General features: G+C 39.6%; 1 protein-coding gene across 2 annotated transcripts in view; it reads right to left on the bottom strand.

Moving 5' to 3' along the window:
- brpf3 (bromodomain and PHD finger containing 3) overlaps positions 1-16,881 on the bottom strand; it is a 78,609-nt gene that overhangs the window by 30,192 nt on the left and 31,536 nt on the right. For both annotated transcript variants that reach the window (NM_001134807.1, XM_031896093.1), the window contains 1 exon segment: positions 15,464-15,595. In NM_001134807.1, coding sequence (NP_001128279.1) covers positions 15,464-15,595 — 132 coding nt within the window.

Here is a 16,881-nt window from a genome sequence, read left to right as displayed (position 1 = left end):
CTTTACTCAAGTACTTTGAGGTCCTTTTCCTTCAAGGATTTGTATATTTGTACAGTTATAGTTATTAGCATTATTTATTTAAGAGAAAGCTTGCCTGAGAATTAATGTTTTTAATAATACAGACAACACAATATGGGGCAAGGAAAGTAATTGGGAGGTTATCAAGGTCTCGTACATGCCGATATGAAAGGTTTGCATGAACCTCAATGGATTTCATCACAAGAGCTTGCAGGAGGGTATTGGGATTGTAGGAGTCAGACAAGAGACATTTTTGTATACTGTATATCTGGAAGGCAGGTGTACTTGAAATTATGTGTGTGCAGACTAGGAAGCACCAGACCTCCTGCAGCATATAGGGCTCTTATCTTTTTCTAAGCAATACTTGTAACTTAACTGTTCTATGTAAGAGGAAGTTTATGCTTTTGATACACTCTTTTACGGTAAGAACCCACAAACCCACATTAGATCTCTGCTATTGCAGGCGAGCAACCACTCCGAAAAGGATTTCCACAGGCGACAATAGAAGTCGACAGTGGAAAGCCCTTTGCATCACTTCGGTCATCCAAAGTCATGCAAAGTTTCCTCCTGCAGGCAACCAAAGCAATGGGGAGTGGTTACTCACCCGTGATAGCAGAGATCTATTGTGGGCGAGTAACTCTCTTACCCTTAAGAAGATTGTGAGGCAGAGGTAGAGGAAGTATCCCAGTATTTTTTTAAATGCCACAGCACTGGCTGTAGCGACTGTCTAGTTTGTAGCCAAGCAGACTAAAGCACAGCAGTTTAATTGTGGCTTTTGAGAGCCACTTGAGGACCATTTAGAGTCTGGTCTGACAGTGTCTGGGAAAGACATAAAAATCGGAGCTGTTGGGAGGTGGCTAATGCCACACAGGGCTAAATCTTGGGCCTGTGGAAAAACTCAGAATCAGCCCCTTGCTGGCATCAGCCTTCTTCCTTAACTGCACCCAGAACCATTGTGTGCCCGGGTGCAGGCACATGCAGTGGATTCTTGGCTCCTATGCAAACTCACATTTACTTACAAAAGCAGCCCTATCAGTGAAAAATGATCAACATGTCCTATAGGTAACTCTGAATGTATATTAATATTTTAAGGAGTAGTGTCAGTATCATTTTAAAGTGAATTACAGGCAGTGTGGGTTTGTTTTGGGTGTTTTTCAACTCGCTAAAATACTGTAGCACAGGGGAAACAGCATTGAAACACGAAGCAGGATATAAGGGAGAACTTGTTACCAGTACTTTGTTGTAAGGCCACACTTAACAGATAAGGCACATATGGTGTAATGATATCATTATGCAAGGCAGAAGGTGTGTTTCACCTGCCACTACGCACAGCTGATAGACAGGGTTGTCCTTTTTTTGTCAGCAGAGAAAATACTGTGTGTGCTAAATGCCTAAATAATGACTGCAGCTTATTAAAGCAGAATTCAGAATTCTAAAAGAATAAATAGATAAACATAATAGCTTGCCTTATGCCTCATTTTTAACCCTTTCCCTGCCAAAAACGTAGGTACTACGTTGTTTTAAAAAAAGCAATTATATGCCAACGACGTAGTACCTACGTTTTTGGTACTAGTGTCATTCTCTCTGCACCGGCAGCAAAAGCCGCCGGTGCAGAGAGTCAGCTCTGCCCCCAACTCCCTCGGCAACGAGCCAAGGGGGCTGGCAAGTTGGTCCAGCGATGCGATCGGGACCTAGCTACAAGCAGCAGACCGATCGCATGCGTCTGCTACTTGTCCTGTCTGTTCCCCTGCTCCTAGCTCCGCCCACGCAGATCTCTGAGACCTTCTGCTGGTAAGTGCTTTTTATTTGCCTAATACACACACTTACACACATTTACAGGCATTTACACACACATCTACACACAATTTAGCATACTTTTTTTTTTTTTTCGATTTTGCACACTCTAGCACACTTATATACACACTTACACACTATCACACAAATTTTAGATGTGTGCACACATGTATACAAAATTTATTTATTTATTTTTTACCCCTTTGTCTTTAGTTTTTTTCCCTAAAAATTTTATTTTGGCAGCGTGACTATTGGATCTATTATTCTAACCACTAATTACACTGTTGTGTGACTTATTTTGTTGTTTCATCGATTTACACAATTTTTGTGGTTTTATTGCATTTTTATCCCTGTATAAGTGTTCCTAATCTGTTTTTAGCATAGCTTTGCCATGCGGTACTTTGGTGTAGAAAAATAACTTTACCTATTTTGAATTCCTCAGAATGTGTTTTTTCTAAAGATATATGGTTTTCTGGGGGTCTCTGTATGGTTAGGGGGTGTTACGCATAATACGCTGTCAGGGGGCTCTGTGTGCAAAACCTGAGCTGGCAGGTGAGAAATCCATATGTGCTATTTTTATTTTGGGGTCAGTACATACCGCAGACTTTGGTATATCTATGCATATTGGGCATCAAACTGTTCAGTAGCCCATAGGTGTTCCTATTTGGGGTGATTTGCCTTTGTACGCAAGAAATTGTGTGAGATAAATGCGGCAAATTGCAACATTTTTATGCGATTTTCTGAAATGTCATAAAAACCACTAACTTTAGGAAAGCTTTGCAGATTGGTACTTTGGTGCAGAAAGGACTCTTTACCCTTGTGGATTTGTCAGAATGTGTACTTTCCAAAAATATATGGTTTTCTGGGTTTTTCTGTACAGTTAGGGGGTCTTACGGCACATAATACACGGTCATTGGGCTTTTTTTTGCAGAATTGAGTTGGCAGCTGAGAAAATTCCTATGCACTATTTTCATTTGGGGCCTCTGTACACCACATACTTTGGTAAATCTTTGCATATTGGGCATGAAACTGTTCAGTAGACCGCTGGCATTCATAATTAGGGTGATTTGTCATTATATGTATGAAATGCTGTAAGATAAATATGGCAAATTTCAACAATTTTAGGCCTTTTTCAAAAAAAGTCATAAAAACCATCAACTTTAGGAAGGCTTTCCAAATTAGTACTTTGGTGTAGAAAGTCTTCTTTACCCATGTTGGATTTATCAGAATGTGTGCTTTCCAAAAAGATATGGCTTTTAGGGGTTACCCTACATTTCTGCAGCTTCTACCCCTCATAAAACTGCCATGTGTTTATAAATTAGGTAAATGTAAGCCATGAAATTAGTGTGCACAAGGTATATTTTGGGGTCTATTGGTGCTATGTGCTTTGATAAACCTATGTACAGTGGGCATCAAACTGTTCAGTAGACCTCTGGGGTTCATATTTAGGGTGTTTTATCTTGTTACCTAATGACCTGTAGAAAATAAGATGCTGCAATATGGAAGTTTTGAGGTGATTTTTGGAAATGTCATAAAAATCGTCAAACTTAGGAAAGCTTTGCAGCTTGGTATTTTGGAGTAAAAAGAAATGGGTACCCATTTTAGATTCAGGGGAATGTGTACTTTCCAAAAATATATAGCTTCCTATGGTGAGCGTACTTTTTTGTAGCATTATCCCACATAAAGCATGTTAAATGTGTTGATTTTGCAGGAGCTGAAATTACAGAAATGACAGTACATATGGGGGTATAATCACATTGGGGCCCCTACATGCCACATACAGTGGTGTGAAAAACTATTTGAAAAACTATTCCTGATTTCTTATTCTTTTGCATGTTTGTCACACTTAAATGTTTCTGCTCATCAAAAATGCAGTTTTTAAATGAGGGTTTTTATTATTTAGGGAGAAAAAAAATCCAAACCTACATGGCCCTGTGTGAAAAAGTTATTGCCCCCTGAACCTAATAACTGGTTGGGCCACCCTTAGCAGCAATAACTGCAATCAAGCGTTTGCGATAACTTGCAACGAGTCTTTTACAGCGCTCTGGAGGAATTTTGGCCCACTCATCTTTGCAGAATTGTTGTAATTCAGCTTTATTTGAGGGTTTTCTAGCATGAACCGCCTTTTTAAGGTCATGCCACAACATCTCAATAGGATTCAGGTCAGGACATTGAATAGGCCACTCCAAAGTCTTCATTTTGTTTTTCTTCAGCCATTCAGAGGTGGATTTGCTGGTGTGTTTTGGGTCATTGTCCTGCTGCAGCACCCAAGATCTTTTCAGCTTGAGTTGACGAACAGATGGCCGGACATTCTCCTTCAGGATTTTTTGGTAGACAGTAGAATTCATGGTTCCATCTATCACAGCAAGCCTTCAACGTCCTGAAGCAGCAAAACAACCCCAGACCATCACACTACCACCACCATATTTTACTGTTGGTATGATGTTCTTTTTCTGAAATGCTGTGTTACTTTTACGCCAGGGACACGCACCTTCCAAAAAGTTCAACTTTTGTCTCGTCGGTCCACAAGGTATTTTCCCAAAAGTCTTGGCAATCATTGAGATGTTTTTTAGCAAAATTGAGACGAGCCTTAAAGTGGTTTGCGCCTTGGAAATCTGCCATGCAGGCCGTTTTTGCCCAGTCTCTTTCTTATGGTGGAGTCGTGAACACTGACCTTTATTGAGGCAAGTGAGGCCTGCAGTTCTTTAGATGTTGTCCTGGGGTCTTTTGTGGCCTCTCGGCTGAGGTGTCTCTGCGCTCTTGGGGTAATTTTGGTCGGCCGGCCACTCCTGGGAAGGTTCACCACTGTTCCATGTTTTTGCCATTTGTGGATAATGGCTCTCACTGTGGTTCGCTGGAGTCCCAAAGCTTTAGAAATGGCTTTATAACCTTTACCAGACTGATAGATCTCAATTACTTTTGTTCTCATTTGTTCCTGAATTTCTTTGGATCTTGGCATGATGTCTAGCTTTTGAGGTGCTTTTGGTCTACTTGTCTGTGTCAGGTAGCTCCTATTTAAGTGATTTCTTGATTGAAACAGGTGTGGCAGTAATCAGGCCTGGGGGTGACTACAGAAATTGAACTCGGGTGTGATAAACCACAGTTAAGTTATTTTTTAACAAGGGGGGGCAATCACTTTTTCACACAGGGCCATGTAGATTTGGAGTTTCTTTCTCCCTTAACGTAAACCTTCATTTAAAAACTGCATTTTGTGTTCAATTATGTTATCTTTGACTAATAGTTAACAGTTTTTGATGAGCAGAAACATTTAAGTGTGACAAACATGCAAAAGAATAAGAAATCAGGAAGGGGGCAAATAGTTTTTCACACCACTATACTTCGGTGAACCTATACATAATAGGCATCAAACTGTTCAGTTGACCACTGGCATTCAAATTCAGGGTGTTTTATCTCGGTACCTAATGATACGTGGGAGATAAGATGCTGCAAACCGGAAGCTTTGACAGGATTTTTGGAAATGTTATCAAAATTGCCAAATGTAGGAAAGCTTTGTGGCTTGGTACTTTGGAGTAGAAAGACAAAGGTAGACGTTTTAGATTTGGGGGAATGTGTACTTTCCAAAAATATATGACTTTCTGGGGTGAGTGTACTTTTTACTAGCTTTATCTCACACAAAATGATGTAAATGTGTTGATTTTGCAGAAGCGGAAAGAACAGAAATGATATATTGGGGGTATGTTCACATTGGGACCCCTACATGCCACATATTTAGGTAAATCTATACATACTGGGCATCAAATTGTTCAGTGGACCCCTGGCGTTCAAATTTATGGTGGTTTATCTTGGTACCTAATGCTATGTGGTAGATAAGATGCTGCAAAGTGGAAGCTTTGAGGGGATTTTTGGAAATGTCATCAAAATTGCAAACTGTAGAAAAGCTTTGCGGCTTGGTACTTTGGAGTAGAAAGACATGGGTACCCATTTTGAATTCAGGGGAATGTGTGGCTTTGTGGGATGAGCTTACTTTATACTTGCGTTATCCCACGTATAATGATGTAAATGTGTTGATTTTGCAGAAGCTGAAATGACAGTACATATGGTGGTATGTTCACATTGGGGCCCCTACATGCCACATACTTAGCTAAACCTATACATATTGGGCATCAAACTGTTCAGTGGACCCCTGGTGTTCATATTTAGGGTGTTTTATTTGGTTACTTTATGACCTGTAGGAGATAAGATACTATAGACTGGAAGCTTTGAAGTGATTTTTAAAAAAATTCTAAAATTTTGATAAAAACCAATAACTTTAGGAAAGCATTGCGACTTGGTAGTTCGGAGTAGACAGACAGTTCTACCTATTATGGATTCCTCAGAATCTGTTCTTTTAAAAACTGTATAATTTTCTGGGATAAACCCTCTTTTAGTGGAATTTTTGGCCTTGAAATCTAAAGTATGCAGCTTTCTGAGGCAATGCTTTGGAAATTTGGTAGTGTACTGCTGGGAGTTTTTTACCTATACAAGTGAGAAATCTCCACAAAACTATATATATTTGGTATTGGCACATTCAGGAGACATGGGACTTTCCAAATCAGTTGTAATTTCATGCATAAACTAATTTGAAAAATTCATATGCACTATTTTCATTTGGTTGACCCTGTACTCCGCATAGTTTGGTAAATCTATGCATATAGGGCATCAAACTGTTCAGTAGACCTTAGGTGTTCCTATTTGGGGCGATTTTCCTTTGTACGCAATAAATTGTGTGAGATAAATGCGGCAAATTGCAACATTTTTTGTAGATTTTCTGAAATGTCATAGAAACCACTAGCTTTAGGAAAGCTTTGCAGATTGGTACTTTGGTGTAGAAAGGATTCTTTACCCTTGTTGGATTTGTCTGAATGTGTACTTTCCAAAAATATATGGTTTTCAAGGGTAACCCTATATTTTTGCAGTTTCTATCCCACATAAAACTGCCATGTGTTTATGAATTAGGTAAAGGTGAGCCATGGAATTAGTGCACACAAGGTATATTTTGGGGTCCTAAGTGCCATGTGCTTTGATAAACCTATGTACAGTGGGCATCAAAGTGTTCAGTAGACCTCTGGGGTTCATATTTAGGGTGTTTTATCTTGGTACATAATCACCTATAGAAAATAAGATGCTGCATATTGGAAGTTTTGAGGTGATTTTTGGAAATGTAATAAAATCAGCAAACTTAGGAAAGCTTTGTGGCTTGGTACTTGAGAGTAGAAAGACAGGGGAACCCATTTTAGATTTCGGGGAATGTGTACTTTCCAAAAATATGACTTTCTGGGGTGAGTGTAAATTTTACTAACTTTATCCCACACAAAATGATGTAAATGTGTTGATTTTGCAGGAGCTGAAATGACAAAAATGGCAGATCATACGGGGTATGTTCACATTGGGGCCCCTACATGCCACATACTTAGGTAAACCTATACATATTGGGCATCAAACTGTTCAGTGGATCCCTGGCGTTCAAATTTAGGGTGTTTTACCTTGGTACCTAATGCTATGTGGGAGATAAGATGCTGCAAAGTGGAAACTTTGGAGGGGATTTTTGGAATTGTCATCAAAATTGCTAAATTTACAAATGCTTTGCGGCTTGATGCTTTGGAGTAGAAAGACACAGGTACCCATTTTAAATTCGGGGGAATGTGTACTTTCCAAAAATATATGGCTTTCTGGGGTGAGCGTACTTTTTTGTAGCGTTATCCCACACAATATGATGTAAATGTGTTGATTTTGCAGGAGCTGAAATGACAGAAATGATAGATCATATGGGGGTATGTTCACATTGGGGCCCCTACATGCCACATACTTACATAAACCTATACATATTGGGCATCAAACTGTTCAGGGGACCCCTGGCGTTCATATTTAGGGTGTTTTATCTAGTTACTTTATAACCTGTAGGAGATAAGATACTATAGACAGGAAGCTTTCAAGCGATTTTTAAGAAATTTAACAAATTTTGATAAAAACCAATAACTTTAGGAAAGCATTGTGACTTGGTAGTTTGGAGTAGACAGACAGTTCTATCTATTCTGGATTCCACAGAATCTGTTCTTTCTAAAAATGTATAATTTTCTGGGATAAACCTTCTGCTAGTGGAATTTGTGACCTTGAAATCTAAAGTATGCAGCTTTCTGGAGCAGTGGTTTGGAAATTTGGTAGTGTACTGCTGGGAGTTTTTGACCTGTACAAGTGAGAAATCTCCATAAAACTATATATATTTGGTATTGGCACATTCAGGAGACATGGGACTTTCCAAATCAGTTGTATTTTTGTGCATAAAATCATTTTTGGTCCTGGTGTATGTGTTTATATTATGGAAAATATTTTTATTTTTTAGTCATTTAGAAGCCTATATCTTGTTACAGAATTGGAATTACACAAAAATTCCACCATATTTTGAAAGCTTAGGTTGTCCTGAAAAAAACAATATATAGTTTTCCTGGGTAAACTAAAAGTCCCCCCTAGGAAAAGCCCCTAAAGTGAAACAGTGCAAAATGTTCAAAAACTGTCTGGCAAAGTTCAACTTTGTTCAAAACGGCTGGCAGTGAAAGGGTTAAATGTATGTTTACTAATGCAAGGAGTCTGACTGGTAAAATGGGAGAGCTGGAGGTACTAGCGTTGGAGTGGAAATATGATGTGATTGGCATTACTGAAACTTGGTTGAATGAGTCACATGACTGGGCAGTTTATATTGGGGGTTACACATTGTTTCGGAGGGACGGGGCAATAGAAAAGGAGGAGGAGTGTGTCTGTTCGTTAAGCAGGAATTAAAAGCAAATATTAAAGAGGAAGGGATGGGGGTAACAGAGGGAGCTGAATCCTTATCGGTTGAGCTTCTCACAGATAGTAAAGAATCTACCAAATTAATGGTAGGGGTATGCTATAGATCCCCTAATGTAAGCGAAGAGGAGGAGGCTCAGCTCCTGTTGCAAATAGAAAAGGCTGCTAGTTTGGGGCAAGTGATAATAATGGGGGATTTTAATTATCCTGATATTGACTGGAGCCATAGTACTGACAGGACAGTAAATGGGAACAAGTTTATAAACTTGCTGCATGACAACTTTATGTCACAGGTTGTTGAGGAGCCAACCAGGAACCATGCTATATTGGATCTAGTGTTCTCTAATGACCCAGAACGTATAGCAAATGTGCAAGATTTTGAACCCCTGGGTAACAGTGACCATAATGTTATTTCATTTGATGTTTGGTGCAGGTAACAAATTTACACTGGGGCAACAAAGACACAATTTTAGGAAGGCAAATTTTTCCCCCATAAGGGCAGCGCTTCAGGGCATAGATTTGGGCATTAGGTTCTCTGATAAAAACACAGAGCAGAAATGGTTGTCATTTAAAACTATATTAAATCATTACTGTTCTCAATTTATTCCATTAATAAGAAAAAGTAGAAGTGTTAAGAATCACCCTATGTGGCTTAACACTGAGGTAAAGAAGTTAATAGGGAAAAAAAGGAAAGCTTTTAAGAAATATAAGTCAGAGGGGACAGTAGCGGTGTTTAATGAATATAAACACTATAACAAGTGTTGTAAAACAGCTTAACTCCGAGGTAAAGAAATTAATAGGGAAAAAAAGGAAAGCTTTTAAAGGAGAATGCAAGTCAAAGTTTAAAAATTTGGAATACAAAGCAATCCTTAATTACCACCAAAAAAACTAATTTAGCGGCGCTAGGCGAGGCGAGACTTAGGCGACTGCAGTATAGAGCACCGCTACCTAGCATCTTTCTTTCTAATGCTAGATCCTTGGCAAATAACTGGATGAATGGAAACTGCAAACTGCAACAGACAAGATCTTAAGGGGCTGCTGCATTCTGCTGATTACAGAGACATGGTTAAATCTTTGCATTCCTGACTCTGCTATTGAATTGGCAGGCTACACAGTGTATCGCCAGGACAGGTCACAGAATTCTGGTAAGAAGCGAGGAGGGGGGTTGTGCATCTATGTAAATAGCAGCTGGTGTACAAATTCCACTGTTGTTGTTAGTCACTGTTCCCAGGATGTGGAATTTATGACTATTAGGTGCAGACCCTTTTATCTCCCGCGTGAATTCAATGCTATACTGCTAACAGCTGTGTATATACCGCCGAGCGCGAATGCTAGTGTGGCTCTGGGGCTTTTGTATGAAAGCATTAGCAGCAAACAGAACAAGTATCCTGAGGCTGTTCATATCATCTCTGGAGATTTTAACCATGCAGATCTGGAAGACGTCTTACCTAAATTTTACCAACATATTAAGTGCGCGACTAGAGGAGAGAGAACCTTGGATAAACTATACACGAACATCAAACAAGCCTACAGGGCTAAACCTCTAGCTCATCTCGGTCAATCGGATCATGTGTCGCTGTTTCTGATACCTACGTATACTTCTTTCAGGAGACAAGCTCCAATTACGACCAGGACTGTTACTACATGGCCCGCGGATGCCTCTATACAATTGCAAGACTGTTTTGAAAGAACAAATTGGGAGATCTTTAAACAACAGGATCTGGAGTCCTATACCTCAACAGTTCTGGATTACATTAGGTTCTGTACAGATAATGTCACCAAGGATAGAACAATGAGGATTTATCCAAATAGGAAACCCTGGATGACGAGGGAAGTGCAGAAACTACTAAAAGACAGGAATATTGCTTTCAGAAGTGGGGACAGAGCGCTCTATAGTGCGTCGAGAGCCAACCTGAAGAGAGGCATCCGGGAGGCAAAGGCAGCCTATAGAAAGAGGATAGAGGAGCATCTGAGGAGCAATGACACCAGACAGGTGTGGAGAGGCATTCGGCATCTCACCGGCTATAAATCCAGCAATACTGGGATCACTGAGGGAGACGCTTCTTTAGCAGAAGAGTTAAACATCTTTTTTGCCCGTTTTGAGGTGCCACAAACAGCTGGAATATTGAAGTCACCCAGGTACAATGAAGAGGTGTTTACGGTGGGAGAGGTGGATATGTGGCAGGTATTGAGGAAGGTAAATCCAAGGAAGGCCACTGGACCCGATGGCGTGGCTGGAAGGGTGTTGAAGGTATGTGCAGAGCAACTGGCCGGAGTACTTACAGAGATCTTCAATCAGTCCCTCTCCCAGGCTTTTATTCCATCTTGTCTCAAGGCCTCCATCATTGTTCCGGTGCCAAAAAAAATCTGGTACAAAGAGCTTGAATGATTTTCGTCCAGTGGCACTTACATCTGTTATCATGAAGTGTTTTGAGAAGCTGATGCGGAATCATATCATTGCGTGCCAGCCAGTAGATTTAAATCCATTCCAATTTGCTTACAAGGCAAAAAGATCTACTGAGGATGCCGTGGCTACAGCTCTTCATGCTACCTTGACTCATCTGGAGCAACGGGGGAGTTATGCGAGGCTGCTTTTTGTGGATTTTAGCTCGGCGTTCAATACCATACTTCCACAACGATTAGTGTCCAAATTGGCAGTTTTGGGTCTTCCATCTCTTACGTGTAGCTGGATCTTGGACTTTTTGTCCGGTCGCTCTCAGAGGGTTAGACTGGGCTCACACATCTCAAACGCTCTATGCTTAAGCACCGGCTCACCCCAGGGTTGTGTATTAAGTCCGCTATTATATACCTTATACACATATGATTGTGTTCCTACACACTCTGGAAATAAAATCATTAAGTTTGCGGATGATACTACGGTGATCGGACTTATCTCTGGAAAAGAGAGTGAGATGGACTACAGGGATGAAGTGGAACGGCTGTCAGAGTGGTGTAAAGACAATAACCTGCTCCTGAACATTGAAAAAACCAAGGAACTGGTCATTGATTTTAGGAAAAAAAAGACCAACGTTGAACCACTCATCATTGATAAAATGCAGGTGGAGAGGGTTTCAGTGTTTAAATTCCTAGGAATGGAGTTGGAGGATGATCTGACATGGAGTGTAAACACTAAGGGGCTGTTAAAGAAAGCGCAGCAAAGACTGTACTTTTAGAGTTCTGAGGAAAAATCATCTACCTAAACATCTGCTTCTTGCCTTTTATCACTGTTCCATCGAGAGCATACTTACGTATGGACTATGTGTGTGGTTCGGTGCCTGCACCTCCAAAGAGGTTAAGGCACTTCAGAGGGTTGTTAGATCTGCAGAGAAGATAATTGATTGTCCGCTCCCAACCCTGGAACACATTTACATCTCCCGTTGCCGGAAAAAAGCTCTGGGCATTGCACACGACCCGACTCATCCTGGCCACTGTCTCTTCCAGCTCTTGCCATCAGGGAAGAGATATAGAGCATTTAAAGCCAGAACTAATCGTCTGAGAGACAGCTTTTATCCAAGAGCAATTATGGCTTTAAATATGTAACAGTAGACTGATATTATCTTTTATTATGCCACTGCTTTGAGTTGTTGCTTGCTTCTTTTAAATCTCGTTGTTTACTATGTGGCAATGACAATAAAGATATATTCTATTCTATTTCTATTCTAAAAAGCATACTGCCCAATAGTCCTCCTATTGTTTAGTAAAAACGCCACACTCTTGGCTCACCTAATCAAATATTTACTCACACTTACTTTACATTTTCTAGAACAGGCAGCCATCTCTAAAAAGGTATTCTCCCTTCCTTTCCCTCCTTGCTTCATACTGCACATGTGTTTCATTCCCTCCCCCCCCTCCCCTCTGCTAGGTCCGCTTCTGATTGGCTGGTGGGTATGTGTAGCTCAGAACAGGAGACAGGATCAAGTTACACACATGCTCAGAGAATAGGAAGGCTGCCGCTGGCAGCCTACAGGAAGGGAAGAGAGATTTCAGTGATGTCACTAGAGTCTTCACACTGCTGTAGGCTGCCAGCACCATATCTCAGAGAAGCAAGCGGTAATCTGGGAATTTAGATATGCAGCAAGTACTTAAAAAGAATGCCTTTAGACTTACTTTTAATTTATATTAACCTTTCATTGTCCTTTAAGAAGGGGTTGGATGGCTTCTTAGCATGTGAGGGAATACAAGGTTATGGGAGATAGCTCTTAGTACAAGTTGATCCAGGGACTGGTCCGATTGCCATCTTGGAGTTAGGAAGGAATTTTTTCCCCCTCTGCAGCAAAATTAGAGAGGCTTCAGATGGGGTTTTTTGCCTTCCTCTGGATCAACTAGAAGTTAGGCAGATTATATATAGGCATTATGGTTGAACGTGATGAACGTACGTCTTTTTTCAACCTAACTTACTATGTTACTATGTATATGGTTTCCAGGGGTCACTTTACTTTTTTTCAGCTTTTACCACACATTAAACTGCCCATGTATTTATGAATTAGGCAAATGTAAGCAATTAAATTATTATGCACAAGGTATATTTTTGGATCTCTAAATGCCATGTATTTTGATACCTATGCACATTTGGAATCAAACTGTTCAGTGGACCCCTGGCGTTCATACAGTCAAGGCCAAAATTGTTGGCACCCCAGAAATTTTTCCAGAAAATAAAGTATTTCTCACAGAAAAGTATTGCAGTAACACATGTTTTGCTATACACACGTTTCTTCCCTTTGTGTGTATTGGAACAGAACAAATATAAATATCAATAATTTCAAGGTTACAAGTCCATCTCCAGAGCTCTAGATTTGCCTTTGTCCACAGTGCGCAACATTATCAAGAAGTTTGCAACCCATGGCACTGTAGCTAATCTTCGTGGGCATGGACGGAAGAGAAAAACTGATGAAAGGTTGCAACGAAGGATAGTCTGGATGGCGGATAAGCAGCCCCAAACAAGTTCCAAAGGAATTCAAGCTGTCCTGCAGGCTCAGGGACCATCAGTGTCAGCGCGAACTATACGTCAACATTTAAAGGACAATGAAAGGTTAATATAAATTAAAAGTAAGTCTAAAGGCATTCTTTTTAAGTACTTACTGCATACCTAAATTACCAGATCCTTGCTTGCTTCTCTGAGATATGGTGCTGGCAGCCTACAGCAGTGTGAAGTCTGCAGTGACATCACTGAAATCTCTCTGTCCTTCCAGTAGGCTGCCTTCCTATTCTCTGAGCATGTGTGTAACTTGATCCTGTCTCCTGTTCTGAGCAACGCATACTCACCAGCCAATCAGAAGCGGACCTAGCAGAGGGGAGGGGGGGGGAGGAAATGAAACACATGTGCAGTATGAAGCAAGGAGGGTAAGGAAGGGAGAATACCTTTTTAGAGATGGCTGCCTGTTTTAGAAAATGTGAAGTGTGACTGAGTAAATATTTGATTAGGTGAGCCAAAAGTGTGGCGTTTTTACTGAACAATAGGAGGACTTTTGGGCAGTATGCTTTTTAAATTTTGACTTGCATTCTCCTTTAAATGAAATGAAACGCTATGGAAGGAGACCCAGGAGGACCCAACTGCTGACACAGAGACATAAAAAAGCAAGACTACAGTTTGCCAAAATGTACTTGAGTAAGTCACAATCCTTCTGGGAAAACGTCTTGTGGGCAGATGAGACCAAGATAGAGCTTTTTGGTAAAGCACATCATTCTACTGTTTACCGAAAACGGAATGAGGCCTACAAAAAAAAAAAAAAGAACATAGTACCTAGAGTGAAATATGGTGGAGGTTCAGTGATGTTTTGGGGTTGTTTTGCTGCCTCTGGCACTGGGTGCCTTGAATGTGTGCAAGGCATCATGAAATCTGAGGATTACCAAAGGATTTTGGGTCGCACTCTAGAGCCCAGTGTCAGAAAGCTGGGTTTGCGTCCGAGATCTTGGGTCTTCCAGCAGGACAATGATCCCAAACATACGTCAAAAAGCACCCAGAAATGGATGGCAACAAAGCGCTGGAGAGTTCTGAAGTGGCCAGCAATGCGTCCAGATCTAAATCCCATTGAACATCTGTGGAGAGATCTTAAAATTGCTGCTGGGAAAAGGCGTCCTTCCAATAAGACCTGGAGCAGTTTGCAAAGGAAGAGTGGTTTTTTTCTGTGAGAAATACTTGATTTTCTGGAAAAATTTCTAGGGTGCCAACAATTTTGGCCATGACTGTATATAGGGTGTTTTATCTGATTACACTATGACCTGTAGGAGATAAGTTGCTGTAGAATGGAAGATTTGAAGTGATTTTTTTTTTTTTTTTTTTTTAAATGTCACAAATTTATTTAAATCTGATTACTTTTAGGAAAGCATTGCAACTTGGCAATTTTACCTATCATGGATTCATAAAAATCAGTTCTTTCCAAATATGTATAGTCTTCTGGGATAAACCTTCTGTTAGTGGAATTTTTGGCCTTGAAATCTAAAGTAAGAGCAGTGATTTGGAAATTTGGTAGAGTACTGTTGGGAGCTTTTGACCGATACAAGTGAGAAATCTCCATAAAATATACATATGTGGTATTGGAGCATTCAGGAGACATGGGACTTTCCAAAACAGTTGTATTTATATGCATAAATAATTGATGTTTCTGATATATGTGTTTATATAATGGATAATATTTTGATTTCATTTTTTTTTTTATAAATGTATAACCCTAAAAGTCCCCCCCCCCCCCCCCGTAAAAGGCCCCTAAAGTGAAAAGAGGGCAATATGTTCAAAAACTGTCTGCCAATAAAAGTTCCAGAAGCACCAAATTAGTTTAGCAGCTGTGTGGTTTGGTTTAATCTCCCTTCAGTTTAATCATACTGAAGTCGAGTAATTTAAAGATGTTACTCTTATTTCACTTGTACTTACTTGTTCTCTCTTTAACTTTTCCCTTTTGCGAATAAGTTCTGTCAATAATCTTGCTCTCTCCAGATCATGTCTTAGTTTCTGCCAGTATTTCAGCTCCTCTTTTACAGCAGATGTCCTTTCATCCTGTTCTTTCTGTTATACAAATCAAGATATCACAACTTAAAAAGTAATCCAATATAGCATAAATGCTTTAGCTGTGGCAAAAGAACCCCAGCTGTACCTTTACGAATACAAGTATAGGACCTGTTATCTAGAATGCTTGATACCTTTTAGATAAGGAGACTTTCCCTAAATTAGATCTTCAAACTTTAGGTCTAATAATAAAAAAAATTAAACTATGAATAAACCCAACTGAATAATTTTGCCCACAATAAGGATTAATTATATCTTAGTTTCATTATATCTTAGTTTTAAAATCAAGTACTAGGTACTGGTTTATTATTAAATATAAAAAGAAAATCTATTAAAAATGTGAATTATTTGATTAAAATTGAGTTTATAGGCTTTCCCATAATGTGGAACTTTCTGAATAACAGGCTTTTGAATAACAGATACAGGTATAGGACCCGTTATCCAGAATGCTCTGGACCAAGGGTATTCCAGATAAGGGGTCTTCCATAATTTGGATCTTCATACCTTAAGTCTACTAAAAAAACAATAAAACATTAAACCCAATAGCATCGTTTTGCATCCAGTAAGGATTAATTATATCTTAGTTGGAATCAAGTACAAGGTACTGTTTTATTATTATAGAGAAAAAGGAAAACAATTTAAAAAATCTGAATTAATTGATTAAAATGGAGTCTATGGGATACGGGTTTTTCATAATTTGGCACTTTCTGGATAAACGGATCCCATACCTGTACCAGATTTTAATTGTAAATAACGACTTAATGGCAACAAGTGCCTCAGACACAGATATTTATACTAGTTATTACTAGACTTACTATACTTAGTTATACTAGACTTGTTAAGCATTAATCACAGGGTTTCTTCTAATTTCCTCATGGCAACTCTTAAAAAGCTCTGCGTACTGAAAAGTAGGATGGTACAAAATAATTGTTTGTGCACACCAATACACAGTGTACAATGTATACCTTCTAATTAAAAAGCAACTTAACAGCAACATAAAGATTATACATTTTATATTAGTTATATTATTTATCCTTCCTTGCAATATGAAAAGACCCCCACCCACCAAAAAAAATAAATTTGGAAGCATTTTAAATGATACTGTATCAGAGCTGCAGAGAGGTGGTAGTGTCCTTTCATTGTCCCACAGAAAATGGTTCCAGTACTGACTGACAGGCTGAAATCTGCTGTAACAGGGAAAACCCTTCCCAAAGTCCTCCATGTGTCATTCTACTCTTAGATGTGTATATTTATCATGCTGTGTAAAAAGTGGAGTGATATTGCTC

Source organism: Xenopus tropicalis, chromosome 2, assembly GCF_000004195.4.
Source record: "Xenopus tropicalis strain Nigerian chromosome 2, UCB_Xtro_10.0, whole genome shotgun sequence".
In the NCBI taxonomy this organism is placed as follows: domain Eukaryota; kingdom Metazoa; phylum Chordata; class Amphibia; order Anura; family Pipidae; genus Xenopus; species Xenopus tropicalis.
Note: the sequence above shows the minus strand (reverse complement) of the source record. Positions and strands in the feature narration are given on the sequence as shown.